The sequence below is a fragment of the Prionailurus bengalensis genome, chromosome B1 (genome assembly GCF_016509475.1).
Source record: "Prionailurus bengalensis isolate Pbe53 chromosome B1, Fcat_Pben_1.1_paternal_pri, whole genome shotgun sequence".
Taxonomy (NCBI): Eukaryota; Metazoa; Chordata; class Mammalia; order Carnivora; family Felidae; genus Prionailurus; species Prionailurus bengalensis.
This window is the reverse complement of record NC_057344.1, coordinates 155,901,761-155,922,305: the sequence shown is the minus strand read 5'-3', so window position 1 is coordinate 155,922,305 and position 20,545 is coordinate 155,901,761. Positions and strand designations below refer to the sequence as shown.

Here is a 20,545-nt window from a genome sequence, read left to right as displayed (position 1 = left end):
AGCCTGACGCGGGGCTCGAACTCGCCCACCGCGAGATCGTGACCTGGCTGAAGCCGGACGCTTAACCGACTGCGCCACCCAGGCGCCCCAATAAATGATTTTTAAAAGTTGAAAGAATGGTACAATAAACAACAAATATACAATAAATTTATACACCGTTTTTCTGAATTTACATTTAAATTTTTGCTGCATTTGACTCTGACTTTTATGTGTATGTATGCATATATATTTAGCAGTATTCTTTGATTTTTCAAAAGTAAATTACTGACTTTATAATACTTAATTCCTAAGTCTTCCAGCATACATGTTTTAAGAACACAGACATTCTGGGGGCGCCTGGGTGGCGCAGTCGGTTAAGCGTCCGACTTCAGCCAGGTCACGATCTCGCGGTCCGTGAGTTCGAGCCCCGTGTCAGGCTCTGGGCTGATGGCTCGGAGCCTGGAGCCTGTTTCCGATTCTGTGTCTCCCTCTCTCTCTGCCCCTCCCCCGTTCATGCTCTGTCTCTCTCTGTCCCAAAAATAAATAAAAAAACGTTGAAAAAAATTAAAAAAAAAAAAAAAAAAAAAAAGAACACAGACATTCTGTCTGTTCCATAAATGCACACAGGAAATTCAACATTGATAAAGTACTACCCTCTAGTACAGAAGCCATTACAATTTTTTCCAATACTTCTAATAATGTCCTTTATAGCCTTTGATTTTCCATGTAGGTCCCAATTAAGAATCACACTTTGCCTTTAATTGCCACATCTATTTAGCCTTATTTAATGTAGAAGTTTTCCTACCTGTTTTTGTCTTTCAGGAAAAGAACATTTCGTAGAATCCAGGCCATTTGTCCTGTAGGATGTTCCACAATTTCAATCTTTCTGATTATTTTCTCATAATTAGATTTGGGTTAAACATTTTTGGCAAGAAAACCCTGTGGGCAATGCTATATATCCTTCCTCTTGTATCAAGAGGCCCCTTATTAGAACATTGAATAGGACATTGAACTTTTTGTAACTAAGAGGAATCTGTTGAAATATATTTGAAAACTTGATTTTATTAATCTCATTTTAAAAATTGTAATGTGTTTACTGTACCCTTTATTTGTTTCTCAAGTAGTTGATGATTGTCTTTGTGAGAGGCAAAGCTTATGGTCTAATTAGTAATACAGATAAGTAATCACTAAAATCAGAATTTCGTGAGAAGTGTATCATTGTGGTACGGGATGCTATGGAAACACATCAGAACAAGCTTTAACTTGTCCTTGAAGTGTCAAGGAATATGTTCTAGATGAAGGCACATAACTGTTTAAGCAAAATGAGAGAGACAGGGTTGAAGTAGCATGAAATGAGCCTAGGTTTTTGTGGTTTTAAAGTATATTTTTTCAGTAAAATTTGTATTTTTAAGAGTACTAATAACGCTCTCTCTGTTTTAGTTCTGGGTTGTAGTGGAATTTTTAAGTAGAAAAGAGACCTGTGGTCTTCTCATACCCAGAGTGGATCCTCATACTTACAATTTTTAGGTTCTTTATCATCTTTAGTAAATAAGCTTGACTAAGAATAGGAACTGGAGATTCATCTGCAGTTCTAGTGAGAAATATTTTATAAGAAATAAGTAATGAAGGTGTGCCTGGGTGGCTCAGTTTGTTAAGTGTCCCACATGGTCTCACAGTTCGTGTGTTCAAGCCCCACATTGGGCTCTGTGTTGACAGTTCAGAGCCTGGAGCCTGCCTCACATTCTGTGTGTCTCTCTCTCTGCCCCTCCCCCCCCCAAAGATAAATAAACATAAAAAAAAGATAAGTAATCAAGTTTATGGAGATTCCAAAGCTGGAGATTGGGTGAGGACTTCCCCTCTCAGAAAGGGCACCATATCCTATAATGATAGGATATCATGGATATCATGTCTCTAATGTCTACATACATTGTTTCATTTAGCTCACAATAACCACAATAGGTATTATCATCATAATTTATTTGCCCGCTTTATAATCTGAAGAGAACTTAGAACGAGAATTAAAAATCAGGAGACTTAGAGTCATGATTCCCGTTCAAAGGAAATTGCTTCTTGTTCTCAGGCAAATCATTTGAACTTCCTGTTCCTACTATTAAATCAGTTACATAAGACTAGTAATTTTTTCTAAAATTATCTCAGGATTATTTTAGGGATTGAATAAAAAAATATTAAAATCGTGTTGAGAATTATAAACTTTACTGAAAAGTTTTTTAAGTTTATTTATTTATTGAGAGAGAGAGAATCAGCAGGGGAAGGGCAGAGAGAGAGGGGGACAGAGGATCCGAAGTGGGCTCCATGCCGACAGCCAGAGGGCCAGCAGAGAGCTAGCAGAGAGTCTGATGTGGGGCTTGAACTCATGAACTGTGAGGCCATGACCTGTGCCAAAGACAGACGCTTAGCCAACTGAGACACCCAGATGCCCCACTTAAAATATTTTTTAATTCACTATATGCTTGCCTGACCTCCAAACCCTTGAGCTCTTGAGCCTGGGAATACTTAGCTGTCAAGACCCAAATATTTAGTTTTATTTCTAATAAATTATAATGATTTTTATATACCCCTGCACAGCTAAGTTTTCCCTAAAAAAGAGAAGAGTGAAGGCCAGTGCTTTGCATCAATTTTTGAAGTGACAGATTCTTTTTTTACAATGAAATAGCCAATACTAGATCTGCAGCAAGATATTATCATAACTGCATATAACTTTCCAGCCCTTCAAAGTGTTGGTTAGACGGACATTGTCAATTCCTGCACTATCAGCACTCCCAAATTCCATCTAAGTGAAATTATAAATCAATACTAATACAATCAATACATAATCTTTTTTATTGATTGTGTCTCTTCTTCATTCGTGCAACAATTTTTGGCACTGACTAACTGAAAGAATTATTTTTTAAATTATTTTATATATAATGACTTTACTTACACAATTTTCCCATGCTTAAGGAGGTATAATCAACCAACCAAGCAAATAAACTAAGCATAAAAACCTTCTCCATTCTAATGTCCTAAAAATATCCTCAATTGCTTATACTGTTCTTCGTTAGAACTAGTTGATGTGTTTACTAACTGTATTCTATTTGTTCCAGATCACAAAATTTTACTTTCTTTTCTAACATTGAGACTATTCAGCAATTGTTCTTCTTTTTGCCTAGCCTATTTCATTCCATTGTATGTAGTAAATAAAGTGATAAAGCTAGAGAACTATTGGACTCCAGAGGAATTAGGCTAGGTTTTCCAGAATAGTTATTTATATAGCTTTCTAAGGTAGGCAACTAGGTCTACTTGTATAAATGAGATTTGAAAAGGATTTGAACAAAGATATGGCTGAACTGAACCACTTTTCCTAACTTGTTATAGGCAATTCAAAGAATTGCCAGTTTACTACATGTATCCTTATAGTGTAAGCATTACTATTTAAAGGTTTTCTATGGTCGCTTGCTTACTGGTTTAACTACCAGTTCATAGAACTTTTAAGATGTTAATTTTGTAAAATTTAATGTTAGCTCAAGTTATTGTCTATAGGCCTATGTGGTAATTGTCCCCAGGGTTATTATCTGGAAGACCCCTATTCTGTTTAAAATGCAATAAATTTATTCATGAGAGTGGAAAAAAGAAAGCCTAGTTACTATCCCGTTTTTCTTTCTCCTGAAATTGCTTTAGTTAAGAAAATCAAATGAAAATGGAATAATGGAGTAAAAATAAGAGGTGTGCACGTGTGTGTGTGTATCTGAGTGTTTATATCTACATTCTGTTTTATTTAGTACCTGAAGTATAGCAGGCATACAAGGAATATTTTTAGCATGAATCTACCAAAATCTTAGTAGATATTTAGGGTTTGGTGTAGTTTCTATCTGTATGGTTTTCATAATCTAGTCATGCAAAATTACTTTCTCTTTTAAACCTAAGTTGATTTGTTTCTATTTTAAAACTTTTCTTTCTTATTGTGGTGAATTTATCTTTGCTTACATGCGGAAGGAAATTACTGGATGTGAAGAATGATACATATATAACAATGAACATATCTGCGTAATTCAAGTCTGGCTATTCCATTGTTTCCTTTCATTGTTCTTCAGCTCCTCTATGATATTCCATATCATCTAACCCCTTTAAGATGTAGTTTCAAAAATTGTGTGTGTGTGTGTGTGTTAATGGAAACAATCTTAGTAGAGATTACCCATTTTGTATGAGAATTAGGAAATTTGCTGAATAATCACTGGCAAACCGTGTTAATAAAACTGTTAGATTTAATCATTGCATTCAAAAGATATTTTAAGGAAGTTTTTACCTTTGAAAGCCTGGCCCTGTCCATTTCTAAGGAACTTAGTAAAATTGGTCAGAAAAGGAATATAGGAGAGGATCTGTGGTTCTCTCCACTGTTGGTGAAGTTGTTAAGAGCATGGAGTAGTTGGCCACCAGAGTGAGCAACTTTTGGAGAGCTCGTTGAGAAACAGCACTACCAGATCAAAAATATACTTAATATTTAATGAGTAATTATGTACATCTGTGTTATTGCTACTGAATAATGACATTAATAGTTTTTAACACTAATTAATAGTAGGGCTAATAAGTGTGAAAAACTATAAAACATTTTATATGTGTCTTTCTGTCCTCTGATACTGTGAATTTTATTGGATATTTAAATTTTGGGACTATGTTATTGTGTATTTTTAAGATATGTAAGTGTGAGACTTCAAAAAGTTAGTACATAATTAAACAGATATGACTCATATTTTTTAAATTTTTTTATGTTTATTTTTGAGAGAGAAAGACACACATACAGAGTGTGAGTGGGGATGGGCAGAGAGAGGAGGAGACACAGCACAGAGCCTGATGCGGGGCTCAGAACCACAAACTGTGAGATCATGAGCTGAACTGAAGTCGATGTTAACCGTCTGAGTCACCCAGGCACTCCCTTAAAAAAATTATATTTATTTTTGAGAGAGAGAGAGAGAGATCACTCATATTTAATAGAAATAGCTCTGACATGTTTCTTTCTTTTTCTGTCTTTTTTTTCTTTTTGAGAATTAAAATTGAATAAAGTCAGAAGTAAAATTCACTTTGACCTATGGTTCTGCTCTTACCAAGCCCATATTACATACATTCCTAGTATTATGTTTTATCCAATGTGATGACATCAAACTAAATATCTTCTCAACAGAAATGTTGAGCCTAGGGGTGCCTGACTGAGTTGGTAGAGCATAAAACTCTTGATCTTGGGGTTATGAGTTCAAGCCCCACATTAAGTGTAGAGATTACTTAAAAATAAAACCTTCAAGAAAAATATTGAGCATAGAATACAAAGGATTTTATTTAATATCTTTACCTAATAGGTTTTTAGACTTGTAGGAATTAGTTCTCATCTCTCTAAATATGCCCTTCCACTTTGTATCTAGAAGCTTCTTTTGGTAGACCAGCTGTTTGTCAATCAGTTCTTTTGCATCTGTGAATTCATCTCCGTGTTCAAAATATTCATCATTTTTAAACACTTCCAAGCACACTGGTTGTTAAATAATGTAAAACACTATCAAGGATAATGGTTTTAAAGCAGTGAGGTGACTTTACTTTATGAAATCAAGATTGGTTTCCAAATAATAATAAAGGTTTTAATAAGGGAATGAGAAAGTCCTATTTAACTTGATTGCCCTTTCTGGTGACTTTTTTTTGGGGGGGGGGAATCTTAAATCCCCTACACAGAAATTCATGCAACTCAAATGGAGTCAGTCTATCTTTTTCTCGGTTCCTTATAGCTTTTTCAGAGTTCAGTAGCTTTGGAGAAACGTCATAAAAATTTGTTTTATTATAATCTTTTTCTTCATTCTTATCTGTCATATAAGACATTCTTAGGGAATGTCATTAGGGAAATTAGGGAAAGACATTCTTCTTGTCCCACACTTTGAAAATATGATTTTATAGAAGGCCAATATTCTCACGTCTTCTCTGTGGCCAGCAGCAATGATATCCACCTTGTAGGTACATGTCTTAGGAGATTGTCTCCTTCCCTTTCTAGAAAATTTAAAAAAAAAGAAAAGGAAAAAAAAACACCTCTGCCCATTTTGAGGGAACTGAAAAATGACCAAAAAGTTTCATTATGAAACTTCATTATCATAGTAAGCAAACCACATCTCCTTACCTTGTGTACAAGGTATACAGGACATTTAGTAGGTAAGAAGTTTATAGGCTGGATTGACTTTTCCAAAATTTACATTTGCACTGTCTATGAATATGCGCATAGATGTGCAAAGTCTATTTTGTGCCTGGACAACGTGTCAACAATCTTTTGTTTTATGTCTTCTGAAGTTCCATTAAAACTTTTATAGAAATCAAGAAAATGATTTCAAACTCCCTGTTTCGGGACACCTGGGTGGCTCAGTCGGTTAACCTGCTCTTGATTTGGGCTCAGGTCATGATCTCACAATTAGGGAGTTCAAGCCCTGCATTGTGCTTGTCAGCACAGAGCCTTCTTGGACTTTTCTCTCTTCTTTTCTCTCTGCCCCTCCCCACTCACACAGGTTCTCTCTCTCTCTCTCTCTCTCTCTCTCTCTCTCTCTCTCTCTCAAAAATAAACATAAAAAAAAAAGAAAGTTCAAACCCCACGTTTCAAATCAAAATACCTAAGAGCTAGGGGAAACATATTTTATTGCCATGATTCAATATGTCACCTGATATACTAAAGTATGGTCATTGGTTAAGATCTGACAGAATCAGGTCTACACTATGAAGGGACAAAACATTGGCTATCCAAATTTCCCCTTTTGTTTTCTCACAGCACTGCAATGTGCAATCTCCAAGTCAGGAACAAAACAATAATGGGAACAAACAGTAATGAATGTTTATTCTTATGGTATACTCCAATGCATTCAATGAGTGTTCATTTCAACTGAGCTTTCGTGTCTTTTTTGGGGGGAGATTAAAAAAAAAACTTTTGGTTTTATAAAAACTTTCCTGCCTCATCCTAAACTTGTGAGATTCAACCTCCATATCCACATTCATACAACCTTCTCTCTCATGTGTGGTCCCAAATTTATTTCTGCATATTGTACAAAATGCTCTACTTTGCTTACTTCTCCAATATGGTTTCATGAATTCTTCCATGTGTCTTTAAAATAGCACAGTTGTTTGGCCTGTTTTAGTATTGTCATCTTATTATATTATTGTCATTCTCAGTTTCAGTAATGAATTGTTAGAAACATGGTCACAATATTTACAGTGTTAAGACTTGAAGTAGCACAAAGCACCATACAAATCAATCCATACAAAGCAATGGATACATACAAATGGATACATACCAAAATCAATCCAAAGTCAAAGAGGAAGACATGATCACAAGCAGTGAAACTGTTATCACTCAGAGGGATGCAACATTGGATGATCCGATGCTGGGAAGTGCAAATAACGGATGCCAACATCAAGAGTCAGGGTGAAAAACAGCAGGAGTCGCTAAAGAAAATGGGTAATCAATGCTACATGAATTTGACACTGCAGATAGTATAGCTTCCAGCCTGTGTTCAGCCAGACTATCATACAGATTTTATAATTTTCTCCCAAACTTCTGAAGCATCTCTCAAGGCTGAGATCCTTTCATGAAGGATCTTTCCCAGCATTCGAAAACATAAAGCTAGGATAGTCCTGAGCAAATCTCGACAGTTACTTACCCTACCACTAATCCTTTCTCTGTTGCATACTAAGTGAATCATCTGGAGTAAATTACTTGTTCTTTGTGCTTCAGTTCCTTCATCTATAACTTGGAGATAATAATAATATCACATCATAATGTTTTATGTGATTGCATATCCTAATAAAACAAATAAGCACTTCTAACACAGTATGACATTTTAAAAGTTATGTTTTGGCTATCGTCATCATCATCACCTTACTTTACTTAGAAACACTAAGGATGGAATTTTCTGTCTGCCTAGCTTCATTCCCTACCCTCATCCCAGATACTTATAAAATCTTCTTTCTTATTTACTGCTCAGTCATTTCATTGCCTTTGAAAAGTTCTAACTCATCACTAATCTATTATTGGTTCATCAACTTTAATCTACCCTTTTTAACCTATTACTGTGTTTAATGCAGCGCCAGTAAGATACTTAGTTCCTACATTTTCTACTATCTTCTTTTCTGTTTCCTTATTTTATGGTGGTTGTAAATTTGGCTCACCAGATATGGTGAGTTAAATATTTTTTTAATTCAAAGCAAGAAAATGTCAAATAACTTTGAGGCTGCTATGCTACACTTTTGAAACCAAGATTTGCTGAATAAGTTCCGTTGAATCCAAAGGACAGTTGGTTATGTATGTTTTTGTGTGCTCTTAGGTGCCAGTATTTCTCTCTTAGCAGTAAACGCCTGAAAATATTTAAATTGTTTTTTTTTTCAGTGTAATACAAATCTGAAAAATTTTGCTGATTTTTTGGTTAATTTACTGTGAAAATATTAAATGCGGTTATGTTGTTCGTCTCACTGTCTTACTCAACTTTGACCTTCATCTTCTTCCACAAGGAAATCCTAATTTCCTGAGTGCATTGAACCCTTTATTTTTGCAAGCATTTGCAGAGTGAACTGTGTCTGATGACCTGTCTCCCAAGAGTTAGAGCAATGCTAGGAACTGATTTACACAGTTTACACAACATTCATCAGAAAATAGCCTTTTGTAACCTTACTGGTCTTATGCTTTTGTGATACATTAATAGCAAAGCAAGTGCTCATATTTTTGCAAAAAAGAAAGAAAGAAAATTTATTTTAGTTATGTTCCAAATATTTCAGAAAGAGATAATGTTTAAGAGGCAATTTAAAAAATCATATTATTATGCTTTAACAAATCTGACTGAACATTTAAATGATACATTATTATGCAGAAAGTTAAACAGGTTCTTGATAATTACTGGCCAAGAATTAATAATTATATGGAGTGATTGTTCAAGTAGTGTCTAGAAAATATAACTTTCTGAAATTATGATAAAAGAAAAACCATCCGGAGGGTTTACAAATTAATTCACATAGTTCATGTCCCATCTGGAAACACTTATGCAGTTAAAATGAAAAACATTTCACAATCTATTTCTCCATCTTGTTTGTTGACTTGCCTTTTGGACAATAAAGTTAGAAACATCAAGACTTCCACCAAAGGTCTTAGTGTACTCAGATTAATTAATTTAAAATCATGAGACGAAAATCACGTTTTCCTTTTCCATAAATTTGGATTTAGTTTCATTAAATGTACCTGTTTGTATCTTTGAGTATTTTACATTGACAGAGTGTCTTCCACAAAACATCATTGTTTAGGGCATTTTTTTCCCCCAAATTTGACACTCACCCTTTTGTGACATTTGTGTTACTCTCTAAGCTCTCCATGGTGATAGGCAAAGCAAATTCACTAAGACAAACAGAAAACAGAAAATCACAAACTTTTGTAGATTTGACAAAATATTTGGCATTTCAAATATGAATAGAAATGTCATAGAAAACCTGAAAAACAAATATTGTTTTAATAAAAATTTCTTTCTAGAGAGTATAGAACCATTTCATTTTCCAGAAGTATCTTCTTTCTGGAATATCATTCTGGGAATCATTCTGTATTCTGCTTGAAGATTTCCTTTCACACCTCTCCATCTTCTCTTAAGAAGTTAATCTCCTTGAATCTTTTGATTTTTTGTCTTAAAAAATTTTTTGTGAGTTTTTCAAGAATTCTTCCTAACAGATTATAGTAATCTATGTATGGTCAGACTCGGGGGGGGGGGGGGCGATTAGGTATATATCTCCCATTGCTACTTTGTCTTTTTGTTATAGGTTAAAGAAGAATATAAAGGTGAAATTGAGCACCTTTGTGTTATATTACGTAAAATTTATAAACACATTTGTGCAATAGTGTATGTAGAATTCAGATTCTAAAGTTAAAATCTGCCTCCTTCAGATAATGCAGGCACTTTGTGACCTTAATTCATCAATAGCACAAATATAATTAACATAAAATAAACTGGCAATGTTACAAAGTGAACTTAGGTAATTCATCAGTTGGTTGGAATAATGTTTTGTGTCCAATGTTTAATGTTAGTTAAAATAACATTAACATTTATTCTTGTCACAGTTATTATTTTTCTGATCCAACCCTTATCATTCATACAGACTTTTGATTATTTAAATGAAGGCTGCTGTCAAACAAGAAAATAATCCAGACTATTTTCAAATTAAAAAAGGAAATAAGAGGCGCACTTGGGTGGCTCAGTCGGTTAGGCGTCTTACTTCAGCTCAGGTCATGATCTCACGGTTTGTAAGTTCAAGCCCCACATCAGGCTCTGTGCTGATGGCTGGGAGCCTGGAGCCTGCTTTGGATTCTGTATCTCCCTTTCTCTCTGCCCCTCCCTGGCTCACTCTCTGTCTCTCTCTCTCAAAAATAAATAAACATTAAAATTTTTTAAAAAGGAAATAAGAAACATTGACTTTCTTGCTTTCATATATATTATCTTAATTACTTATCACAAGACGCTGAAGCCTCAGTCATTTTATCTCTATGTGTATGGGGCTTTTGATACTCAAAAGGTTAAGTAGTTTGTTCAAGGTAACAATTGTGAAGTTAGAGTGGCAGGGTTAAATCCATGCCTTGAGACCCTAAGACTTATTTCTGAAGTCTTCTTGCTTCGCTGCATAGTTTGGCCTCCATTGTCATAATTAATGTAACACCTTGATGTTTCAACATATCTTAAAATATTATGGTGTAACATCCTTCTCATTCTTCAGCTCTAATTTTCTTTATCTTTTAGTTAAGATTTTAGAGTGTGTGATTTAAAAACCAAAGAGTTCCAAAGATTGTGCAATGGACAGCATGATACAAATTTTAGTTTATAATTTAAATCCATTCTAGAAGATGGGGATAATTAGAGAGTCATTCAATCAACATATTAATTGTGCATCCACTCTGTGGTATATAATTTTGTGTTATACCTGTGGATACAATTGTGATTAGAAAGATAAAACAATTTATTCTCTTGGAGTATAATTTCTAGAGGGAGACACAGACAGTAGACAAGCAATATTAACAAAATATATACTGTAGATAAGTGCTGATGAGAAAAATAATGCAGGAAAAGTAATAGAGAAAGAGTCAGAATGGGAAAATGTGGTTGCAATTTCAGATATGGTGACTCAGAAAAACTATGAGAAGGTACCGTTTGAAAGAGGGACTGAAAGAGGGTATCAAGTAAGCCATGCAGCTGCCTTTTGGAAGAGCATTCCAGGCGAAGGGAACAGCAAATGCAAAGATTCTGAGCCTGGAATGTCTTTGACATATTCAAAGAATGGAGCAGGACAACTCGGTGGAATTAACTGAATGAAGGAGAGAATAGGAAATGGTGCCATGGAGATGCTGATGTTATAGTGCCTTGAAGACCTTTGAAAGACTGTTTTACTGTCATTGAGATAGAAGACATTGGATGCCTTTCATCAATGAGTCATATCATCTGAATTATATTTAAAAATAATCTCTCTTCCCTGTTGTATATAGAGGGAAGGGGAGTGAGGGTCAAAGTGGGGAGATCAGTTAGGGGGCTACTAAAAAAATGGATGGCTCCAACCACTTTAGTGTAGTTGAAGTGATGGGCATATACCAGCTTTAGAAGGCAGAGCCCGCAAGATGTCCTGGTGGATAAAGTGTGGCATGTGAAAGAGAGGAATCAACGTGACTCGTAAGTTTTTGGCAAGAATACCTCAAAGAATGTTGTTGTTTACTGAAATGGGAAAACAGAGGGAAGAAAAGTTTGTTTGCAGGGTGGAGGGAGAAACAGGATATGATGAGGATCTCAGTTTTTAACATGTAATACTTGAAACCTTTTTAAGCATTCAGTGGAGATTAAAGGGATGTTAAACCTATACTGATATAGGTAATTCAGCTCTAAGGCATTTGGTCTAAGCAGAATGTGATTATCATCATCATTCAAAAACAAATATTTATTAAGGGTTTTTCATTTGTCAAACCTAGTAGTACTACATGTTGGGTTAAAACATTAATAAGATATTAGATTAATAAGATTTCAAGACACATAATGTTATGTATAGTACATGTTATAAGTGATTGAGTTATATAGTGCTCACAAACATCAAACCTTGGAAATAAGAATACTTGATCAATCATCATAGTGTTAACCGTGCCTAAGAGTTTTATTCAATTGGCCATCCTCTTGAAGGGGATGTGGTTTTTTTCATAGCTTGGCCTTCTGAAAGTTCTATTATGGTACACTATGATAAAGAAGGCTATACTTACAGCTTTTATTGGCATTTAATATCCATTGTTCTTTTCCTTTCATCTTATTTATAAAATTCAAGTGGTGAGTTGTATCCTGAAGGGCGCTGCTATCACAGTATAGTAAGCACAGGGTGGTTGGTGTTGATGATTTCTGAGCTAGACACTAATACCTGAAAGGTGAATTAATCACTAGACTTTTTTTGTTCTGTCTTTGAGTGTAATGTACTTTTCTACTGATGTTTTGACATCTGGTATTCTTCTCTTAATAACTCTGCATGGGGTTTTTGATGGACTTATGAAGGCACTGAGTAAAGTAAATACATTTCTAATAATGCAACTACCCAGACAAAGGCAGGAGTTTTTTGGTTTCTTTCTTTTTCTTTCTTTCTTTCTTTCTTTCTTTCTTTCTTTCTTTCTTTCTTTCTTTCTTTCTTTCTTTCTTTTTCTTTCTTTCCTTCTTTCTCTCTCTCTCTCTCTCTCTCTCTCTCTCTCTGTCTCTCTCTCTCTCTCTCTCTCTCTCTCTCTCTCTCTTGTTAGTGTTTTAGGTCTTTAGGATACATTTGAGAATGTATTATACCTGCCATCTTTCCCATTATAGAAGACTGCTGTGCTGAACATTGGTGCTTGATACTCAAACACAGCATCTTTCCTTTGAGTCAAAGAAGAGAGCAAATAGCCCTCTGTTCAGGGAACCGGGTAGCACTAACCACTCTCCACATTCAAATAGTAAAAGTAATTTAAGCTATCTGAGACCCAACACTATGTTAGTAGTGTCCCCTGGAGAACAAAGCAGTTAAAGCAAAATTTCATGTAGTTTTCTTTTCATGATTTCAGCTCCTTCCGAGAAATATACCTAGAGTTATGCAGGAATATTTCAAAACGGTTTCATTGACAGTGTGCTAGCAGAGTTCTGTATCAAATAACAACTGTGAAGTCTCATCTGGCAATCTGAGAAGAGCTATGATTTAGGTTACAGCATAGGGACTCACTTGTAAGAATTTTCATATTCAGAATAATCTTTGTATGACGTTTGTAAAAAACCTAAAAGTATGAAGTTTGAATAGACACAAGTAACACTGGAAAACCTGGATATTTATGTATTTTGAAAGTGAGTTAACAGTGTAGAAGACAACCAAATGTAGTAACCTCCATCCTAAAATAACAAGCAACGTGTATGATCTACACAGTGGAAAAAGATGTCAATTAGAAATGCAGTTCTTTGTTTTTAACTAAAAAATTTCCCATCCTCATATTACACTTGCACTGCTTATGCACATATCCATAAAAATCGAAGTCACTGTTTTTTTTGTCCTTTAAAATTTTGTATAAATGGCATCATACAGATCCCTTTGCCACTTACATTTTTAAAAAATCTAATGTTAGGTTTTTGAGAAGAAGTCCTACTTATGGAAGTTAGGTCTTCAGGGCTTTTCCAGAAACTTGTGAAGAAAAGAGGCATTGACATTCATGGACAATTTCTGAACTCTGCTCCAGTACCTTGGCATGCTGCTGTGTTGGGCCACTATATATTCTAATGCTTCACAGAAGTGTTTTGGGTAGAGTCAATCTACCATAGGGAAAGAATAGAGTCTGGAATTTTGGAACAAGGACAGAAATGAGATAGTACAAAGAACAAGGAACATGGATGGTATGGAACTCTCAAGATTATTTTAACAGAACCAAAAAAAAATTGCAGTTTTAGTACAGAAGCTTTTATGAGCTTTTTCTTTTTCTTAGCTCTATCTGTTTTATGCTGCTATGGGGTATAGTAATACTGAATGCTTATTTTCCATCTATGTATAACAGGCTCTATTCATGCAAACCCTTCAAGGATCAAACTTCCTGATCTCCTTAAGCCATTCAATATGAATATAAATCCAGTGTATATCCTCACTCTTTTAGATCTTCCACTAAATAAATGGTGCGCATATGTGGCTGTTCATCAGAATTAACTGGGAATCTTTATAAAAATACATACTTTTATGAACTCAACCTTGGAAATTTTAATAAAGAACCTACAGAACAGAGGAATTGTATTTTTTTATTAAAAAATCCCTTGGTGATTGAAAAAGGATTTCAGTTGAGACACCACTTCCTTAAGCATATAGCTTAATTTTTTAAATAGAGTATTCCCTAGTGGGAGTTGTCAAAGAATTAACCTAAAAAAGTGATATGAGTTGAAAAAATAAAAATTTCCCTGAAATCTTAGGCCAGAATTAAGTTAGGTTGCTTCAACCATTTGCATCCTAAAAGCATATTTAATCAATAAAGGTACAAACACTACTGACATCCCTGAATAGCAAACTGATTTAAACCTCAGAAAATATAAAATCTTTTACCTGTGGACTAGAAAACCTGAACAATTAAGTTATCTTATTCATTGTGTGCACATAAGATATTTAGCGCATTATGATAATCATGCTTCATGAATCCAGGCCCTCATAAGACTTCACAATCTGTTATGCATAAGTGCAACTTATGGCTTTTCTGTTGTATTTCCAGCACAGTGATGCGGTCCATGACCTTCTTCTGGATGTGATCACGTGGGTTGGAATTTTGCTGTCCCTTGTTTGTCTCCTGATTTGCATCTTCACATTTTGCTTTTTCCGTGGGCTCCAGAGTGACCGTAACACCATCCACAAGAACCTCTGCATCAGCCTTTTTGTAGCTGAACTGCTCTTCCTGATTGGGATCAACCGAACGGACCAACCAGTAAGCAGCTTCCACTGATATTAGGAAAAAATGTCTCCCTCTCCAGCTTTCTAATACCCAAAATATTCTTGTTTGAAAGTATCCTCTCTTCTAGTTGTCTAAGATAATTGTTAATTTTCAGATCTTACTCAGTTTCCCTTTTTCATACCCCATTGTTGTAAAGAGGCAGTGAATGTTAAGGATGTATGAATGTGCATTTCTTGAGAAATTCTGTTCGTAACCTTGCAGTTCTAAGGAACTGTATCTCCTCATTAGTTTGTATGTGTGGGTGTTTGTTTCATTTTGTTTTTATCAGAGCAGAATATTGATGAATGTTAAATAAAATCATGTGGGGAATTGAAGAATATCTCTCCTGATAGATACAATTGTTATTTTTGAAAGTTTATCACATACTCTTTTTTAAAGTTTATTTATTTATTTATTTTAGTAATCTTTACACCCAGTGTGGGGCTCCAACCCACAACCCTGATAAGAGTTGTATGCTTTCCTGACTGAGCCAGCCAGGTGCCCCCATCATATACTTAAAAAAAAAATCAGTTTATATCATATTAAAAACTTCATGTATAAAATGAGTTTTTTTAATTGACCTATTTGGAAAAGTTTAAACAGTAGGTCATTTTTAGAATTTATAAACTCTTCCCAAATTTTGTTTGATATACATTTGTGCAAGTTCTGTTTTTACATCTTTAATGCCAGCTTTGTACTTTACTACTATGTTCAGTCATCAGAAAATGAAAGAGAGGAAGGAAAGAAGTAGGAAAAGTAAAAGGGGGAAACGAACTGCACCAGCCAAGTGTTTGGGGTGAAACCAAACAGAAAACGTGAATAACAGATAGTATCTAATTATTCAACAGACTCTATGCCTGCTTATACTTTTTGTGAGGCCCGTTCTATTTACTTAGGATTCATGCACATGGCACAAGTTTGCTTCATGACTAAACTGCAATTGAGAAAAAAAAACTTCCATTTTTTTTAGAGATGGGTAGGCATAATAAATAATTCATTCCCTTAATGCTGTTCTCTGGTATGTGTCCATAAGTATGGAGTACTTTACAATAAAAATGCAGTTGGATTCATGTTTGTGATTACACATTCATGATTAATGGCTGTAAAGGGTACAATTATGGTGATTTTACTTTTAATTGGTTATCATACACAAATGTGACAGCTTTTCCCATAAATGCATACATATGAATAAGCAATCAAAGTGCACATTGCTTTCCCAAAAGAGTTAAGTCTTCTAATAACAAAAATTAATAGTTGAGGTTCTAACTCTAAAAAGCAAGAAATGGAAAACTGTGCTATTTCCAAGAAGAAATCATTTCATTCTCTTGTTAACCTGCAATTCAAATGCTGTGTGATTTCTTTTCATTTAGAAACCTTATTCATACTTTTGTTTCCTAATGTACATATGGTATGACAAACTTCACCACACGTTGTGTGCTGCACAAACTAACTTCTGACAAGTAGCCTAGAGAACAAAGATTGATATGAAAAAGTTGAGTAGAGTGCATCTTAGCCCAACTTGTCTTTCTTCTTGTTGCTGGATAAGTGTCCTCTTCCTGCCTTTTCTACGGTGAGTAGGCTCGGCTTTGTCTCTAGCCTGGTGACGTGAGACATCCTCATCGCCATCTCTCTTAACTGACTTGGCCTTTGTCTCTGTCTCAAGGATCATACTTATCTGTAATCTGTAATAATCTGATGATTTCTATAAATTTGTTGCCTTTTTCTAGTAGGAGCTATAGATTTTTAACTAGAATTTCTTAAATTAAAAATAAAGACTGCTGCTTCCCCAAGGAGTGAGAATTCCAGAACTCACATAAGAAAATGAATATATGGTCAGCTGAAACTCGTAGTGCCTTAGAGAATATGCCAGAGTAGGGGCTGGCTGTCTTCTAGGCCAACATTTTTTATGATAACAAAAAAAAAAAAAGAAAGAAGGAAAGAAAGAAGGAAAGAAAGAAAGAAAGAAAGAAAGAAAGAAAGAAAGAAAGAGAAAGGAAGAAATAGAGGGAAAGAAAGTACTCTGGAGCCTTCTATTTTATTTTATTTTAAACCTACTTTTATACTTTTTAGTATGAACTTCCCAATGCCACCTTAAATCCTTTCTGAAATCAAGCAGGGAAGAAATAAACAAGCAAATAATAATAATGAATTGGTGATCCCATCACAAAATACTATAATTATTTTATTTTTATTTTTTAATCGTTATTTATTTTGAGAGAGACAGCAAGCATGAGCAGGGGAGGAGCAGAGAGAGAGAGGGAGAGAGAGAATCCCAAGCAGGCCCCATGCCATCAGCACAGAGCCCGCTGCAGGGTTGCAACCTAGGAACTAGGAGATGGTGACCTGAGCTGAGACTGAGTCAGATGCTCAACCAACTGAGCCATCCAGGCGCCCCTCGTTTTGAATTTTAAGAGCTTTTATTCTCCTTGGTTTTAATGTTTCTCTTTCATTTATAATTGAAGAATTTAATATGTTAGAACACCCATGATTAAGGCCAAGAAAAATAATTCATAGTTATATTTTTAAAACTTTAATCTCAGAAATAATTATCAATAACTAGGCTCTTATTAGAACTTTTTCCTAAATTTTATTATTATTTTTCCTTATAATACTATGCTGTCATCTGTAAGACATTATTAGTAGAATGTTAAATATAGTTTTGAAAGGTAGGTTATACTTAATTAGGTTTTAATATCTGAAATTTAAGAATCTTATTTAGGTTATTTTTTGACAGACCTATTGTATTACCGCAGTCTTGATAAAATTTTTTTTAAGTTTATTTTTATTCACTTTGAGAGAGAGAGAGAGGGAGACAGGATCCCAAGCAGACTCCATGCCATCAGCACAGAGCCCAGTGCGGAGCTCAAACTCACAAACCATGAGATCATGACCTGAGCCGAAATCAAGAATCAGACGTTTAACTGACTGAGCCACCCAGGCGCCCTGATAAATATTTGTTTTGATGTTATGGTAGTTGGTGATATTCCGTTTGGTTGTCATTCAAATCATTTGTTCTCTTTCCTAGATTGCCTGTGCAGTTTTTGCTGCCCTACTACATTTCTTCTTCTTGGCGGCCTTCACCTGGATGTTCCTGGAGGGAGTGCAACTCTATATCATGCTGGTGGAGGTTTTTGAGAGTGAGCATTCACGGAGGAAATACTTTTACCTGGTTGGCTATGGGATGCCTGCGCTCATAGTAGCTGTGTCCGCGGCGGTAGACTACAGGAGTTATGGAACAGATAAAGTGTGAGTTTATGTTTTCTTTCCTTTTTCTTTTTCTTTTCTCTTTTGAAATCTAGTTGAAATAAATGCCTTGTCTTTTCTTGGAAGCTAAGGTCTTTATATCACCACATAGCAATAGATGTTTGAACTGGAGAAGCAAATGGGAGTAATTCAATTCATGAGTATACTTTTGTTATGAGGTAGAAAGAGGAAAAACCTTGAGATTCAGTATGATTCTGTTAGAAAAGAACTTAATTGTCCCACAACTACATCATACCCTTGAGTAATTATAAGAAGATGATTGTTTTAATATCTTTCAGAGCATTGAGACATTTGTCAAATGTAGAACTAGCTATGTCAGAAACTGCGTATTCAGAGGACAGTGTAGTCCCTGATATTAATGGCTTCTGTTCTTCCTTACCTGTCAGTTCTAGTTACTGGAAATAAATTTATATCATTAACAGAAAGAGAGACAATAGGAACAGGGGCAGCTTGTATTTTTCCCTTTTTTTTTCCCTAGGCGAGTATTGGGTCATAGAGATGAATTTTGGTTTCAGTGTACATTCAAATTGGTGAGACATACGTGTAGAGATGTCCAACATACTGGAAAGGAATTCAGTGAAAAATATTTTTGTAATCCACATCAATATAACAGTTGGAACCCTGAGCATGAATGGAAGTTTCAATAGAAAAACATTAGAAAGAAGACCAAGATAGATCTCTGATGAATACCCACATTTAGGACATAGATTGAGGCGGGAAAATAAAAATAGAGAAAGGCGAGAGGTGACCAGAGCCTTGAAAGAGAATCATGAGGAAAATGAGAAGGCAGTTTCAGGATGGTGTTTCAGATCACCATCTGTAGTGTTCTATATCAAAGATAATTCAAGTAGGATAAGCACTGAGGAAAAATGATTTGTCCTTTGCAACAATTATTTTGCTAGTGCTGGAAGCAGAAACCAAATTGGAAGATTCAAAGAGAGAAGTCAATAGCAAGATAGTAGAGTTTTCAAGTATTACCTGCACCCTGAAAAAGTGGGAGAAATAATGAAAGGATTAACTCATGATAACGGTAGTGAAGTAGAATTTTTAAAAATAAAGTCCGAAGAATGTCTAGGGTGGGAAGAATCAAGTTGATAGGAGGAGACTAATAGAGAGAAAATATCTTATGCTTCATTTGTATTTAATATAGAGAGAGGCTGAATGAAAAGGAAAGGTCCTGGGGGATAGAAAGGCATAAGATTGTACATAAGATTAGGAAAACCTTATTTAATAATGAAAGTGGCATTGGAATTCACATGGTCCAAAACATTAATTTTACAGATGAAAAAAAAAATTTCAGATAATTAATTGCCTGGCCCATGATGCTAGAGCTAGTTAGTGGCAGATGTGTGTGATAAAACAGGTCAGATTTATTTCCACTAAACTAGGATGTTTTGGGAAGAATAAAATGACCCCTCTCTTCTGAGATGAGTATGAAGGAAAGAAAAGATAAGATAAATTTCGAAGTGGAAGAACTTTTCCATCAAGCAGAAGAACCTGACTTCGGCTGAGTGAATAGGTGAGGTCATTTGGAGAGGACAGGAGATTTGAAAAGCCTTGAAATGAGCACTATGGAAAATGTGTTAAGGAGCCAATTAGACATTAATAAGATTTCCAAGCAGTAGTGAAGGCTCAGATGAGGTTAGATAACATCAATTTGTACAGAAGTTAATAAGCCAAATTTCATGACTTGCCACCAGCAATCAGCAGCCTGAATATGCTGGCAATAAAGCAGCTCACTTCCCAGAAGAGAGAATTCATAAGGAGAGAAGACAAGCAGAAGTGTTACTGGGAGCACAGTTAAAGTGGAATACATGTCTGTTCCGAGGCACGAGCACTGTGATTGAAAGAAGACTGTCTCACTTCTGTTGATTGTCCCCCCCTCCTCCCCCACCCGGAGTACGGTGAAGGCTATGTGAGGCCATTTGTCTAAATACAACAATAATAATTTCTTAATCTGACCTTTATGAATTGTGGTCAAGTCTGAGTTCATTTTGTGGATCCCAGTGACCACTGTAGAACAAATTAGGATTAAAGACATTAAAAATGTTTGCCTCTAAAGACCTCTTAGGGGTGGGGGGATTAAATCAAAAGTTTGTTGTTGTTGTTGTTGTTGTTGTTGTTGTTTTTAATAACACCTTTATTGATATAATCCATATACCATAAAATTCACTCTTTCAAAGTGTATGCTTCAGTAGATTTTAGTACATTCACAGTTATACACCCATCACCACCGTCTAATTTTACAACGTTTTCATCAACTTAAAAAGGAACTCTCTAGCAGTCACTACACTTAGGTCATCGGATTTTATACTTTAATTAATGTACATC

At 35.2% G+C, this 20,545-nt stretch overlaps 1 protein-coding gene across 23 annotated transcripts in view; it reads left to right on the top strand.

Annotated features, from left to right (window-relative positions):
• Positions 1-20,545, top strand: part of ADGRL3 (adhesion G protein-coupled receptor L3) — an 827,855-nt gene that overhangs the window by 715,444 nt on the left and 91,866 nt on the right. For all 23 annotated transcript variants that reach the window (XM_043572585.1, XM_043572597.1, XM_043572586.1 and 20 more), the window contains 2 exons: positions 14,735-14,944; positions 17,976-18,196. In XM_043572585.1, the coding sequence (XP_043428520.1) occupies positions 14,735-14,944; positions 17,976-18,196 (431 nt within the window). The remainder of the gene's footprint in view (positions 1-14,734; positions 14,945-17,975; positions 18,197-20,545) is intronic.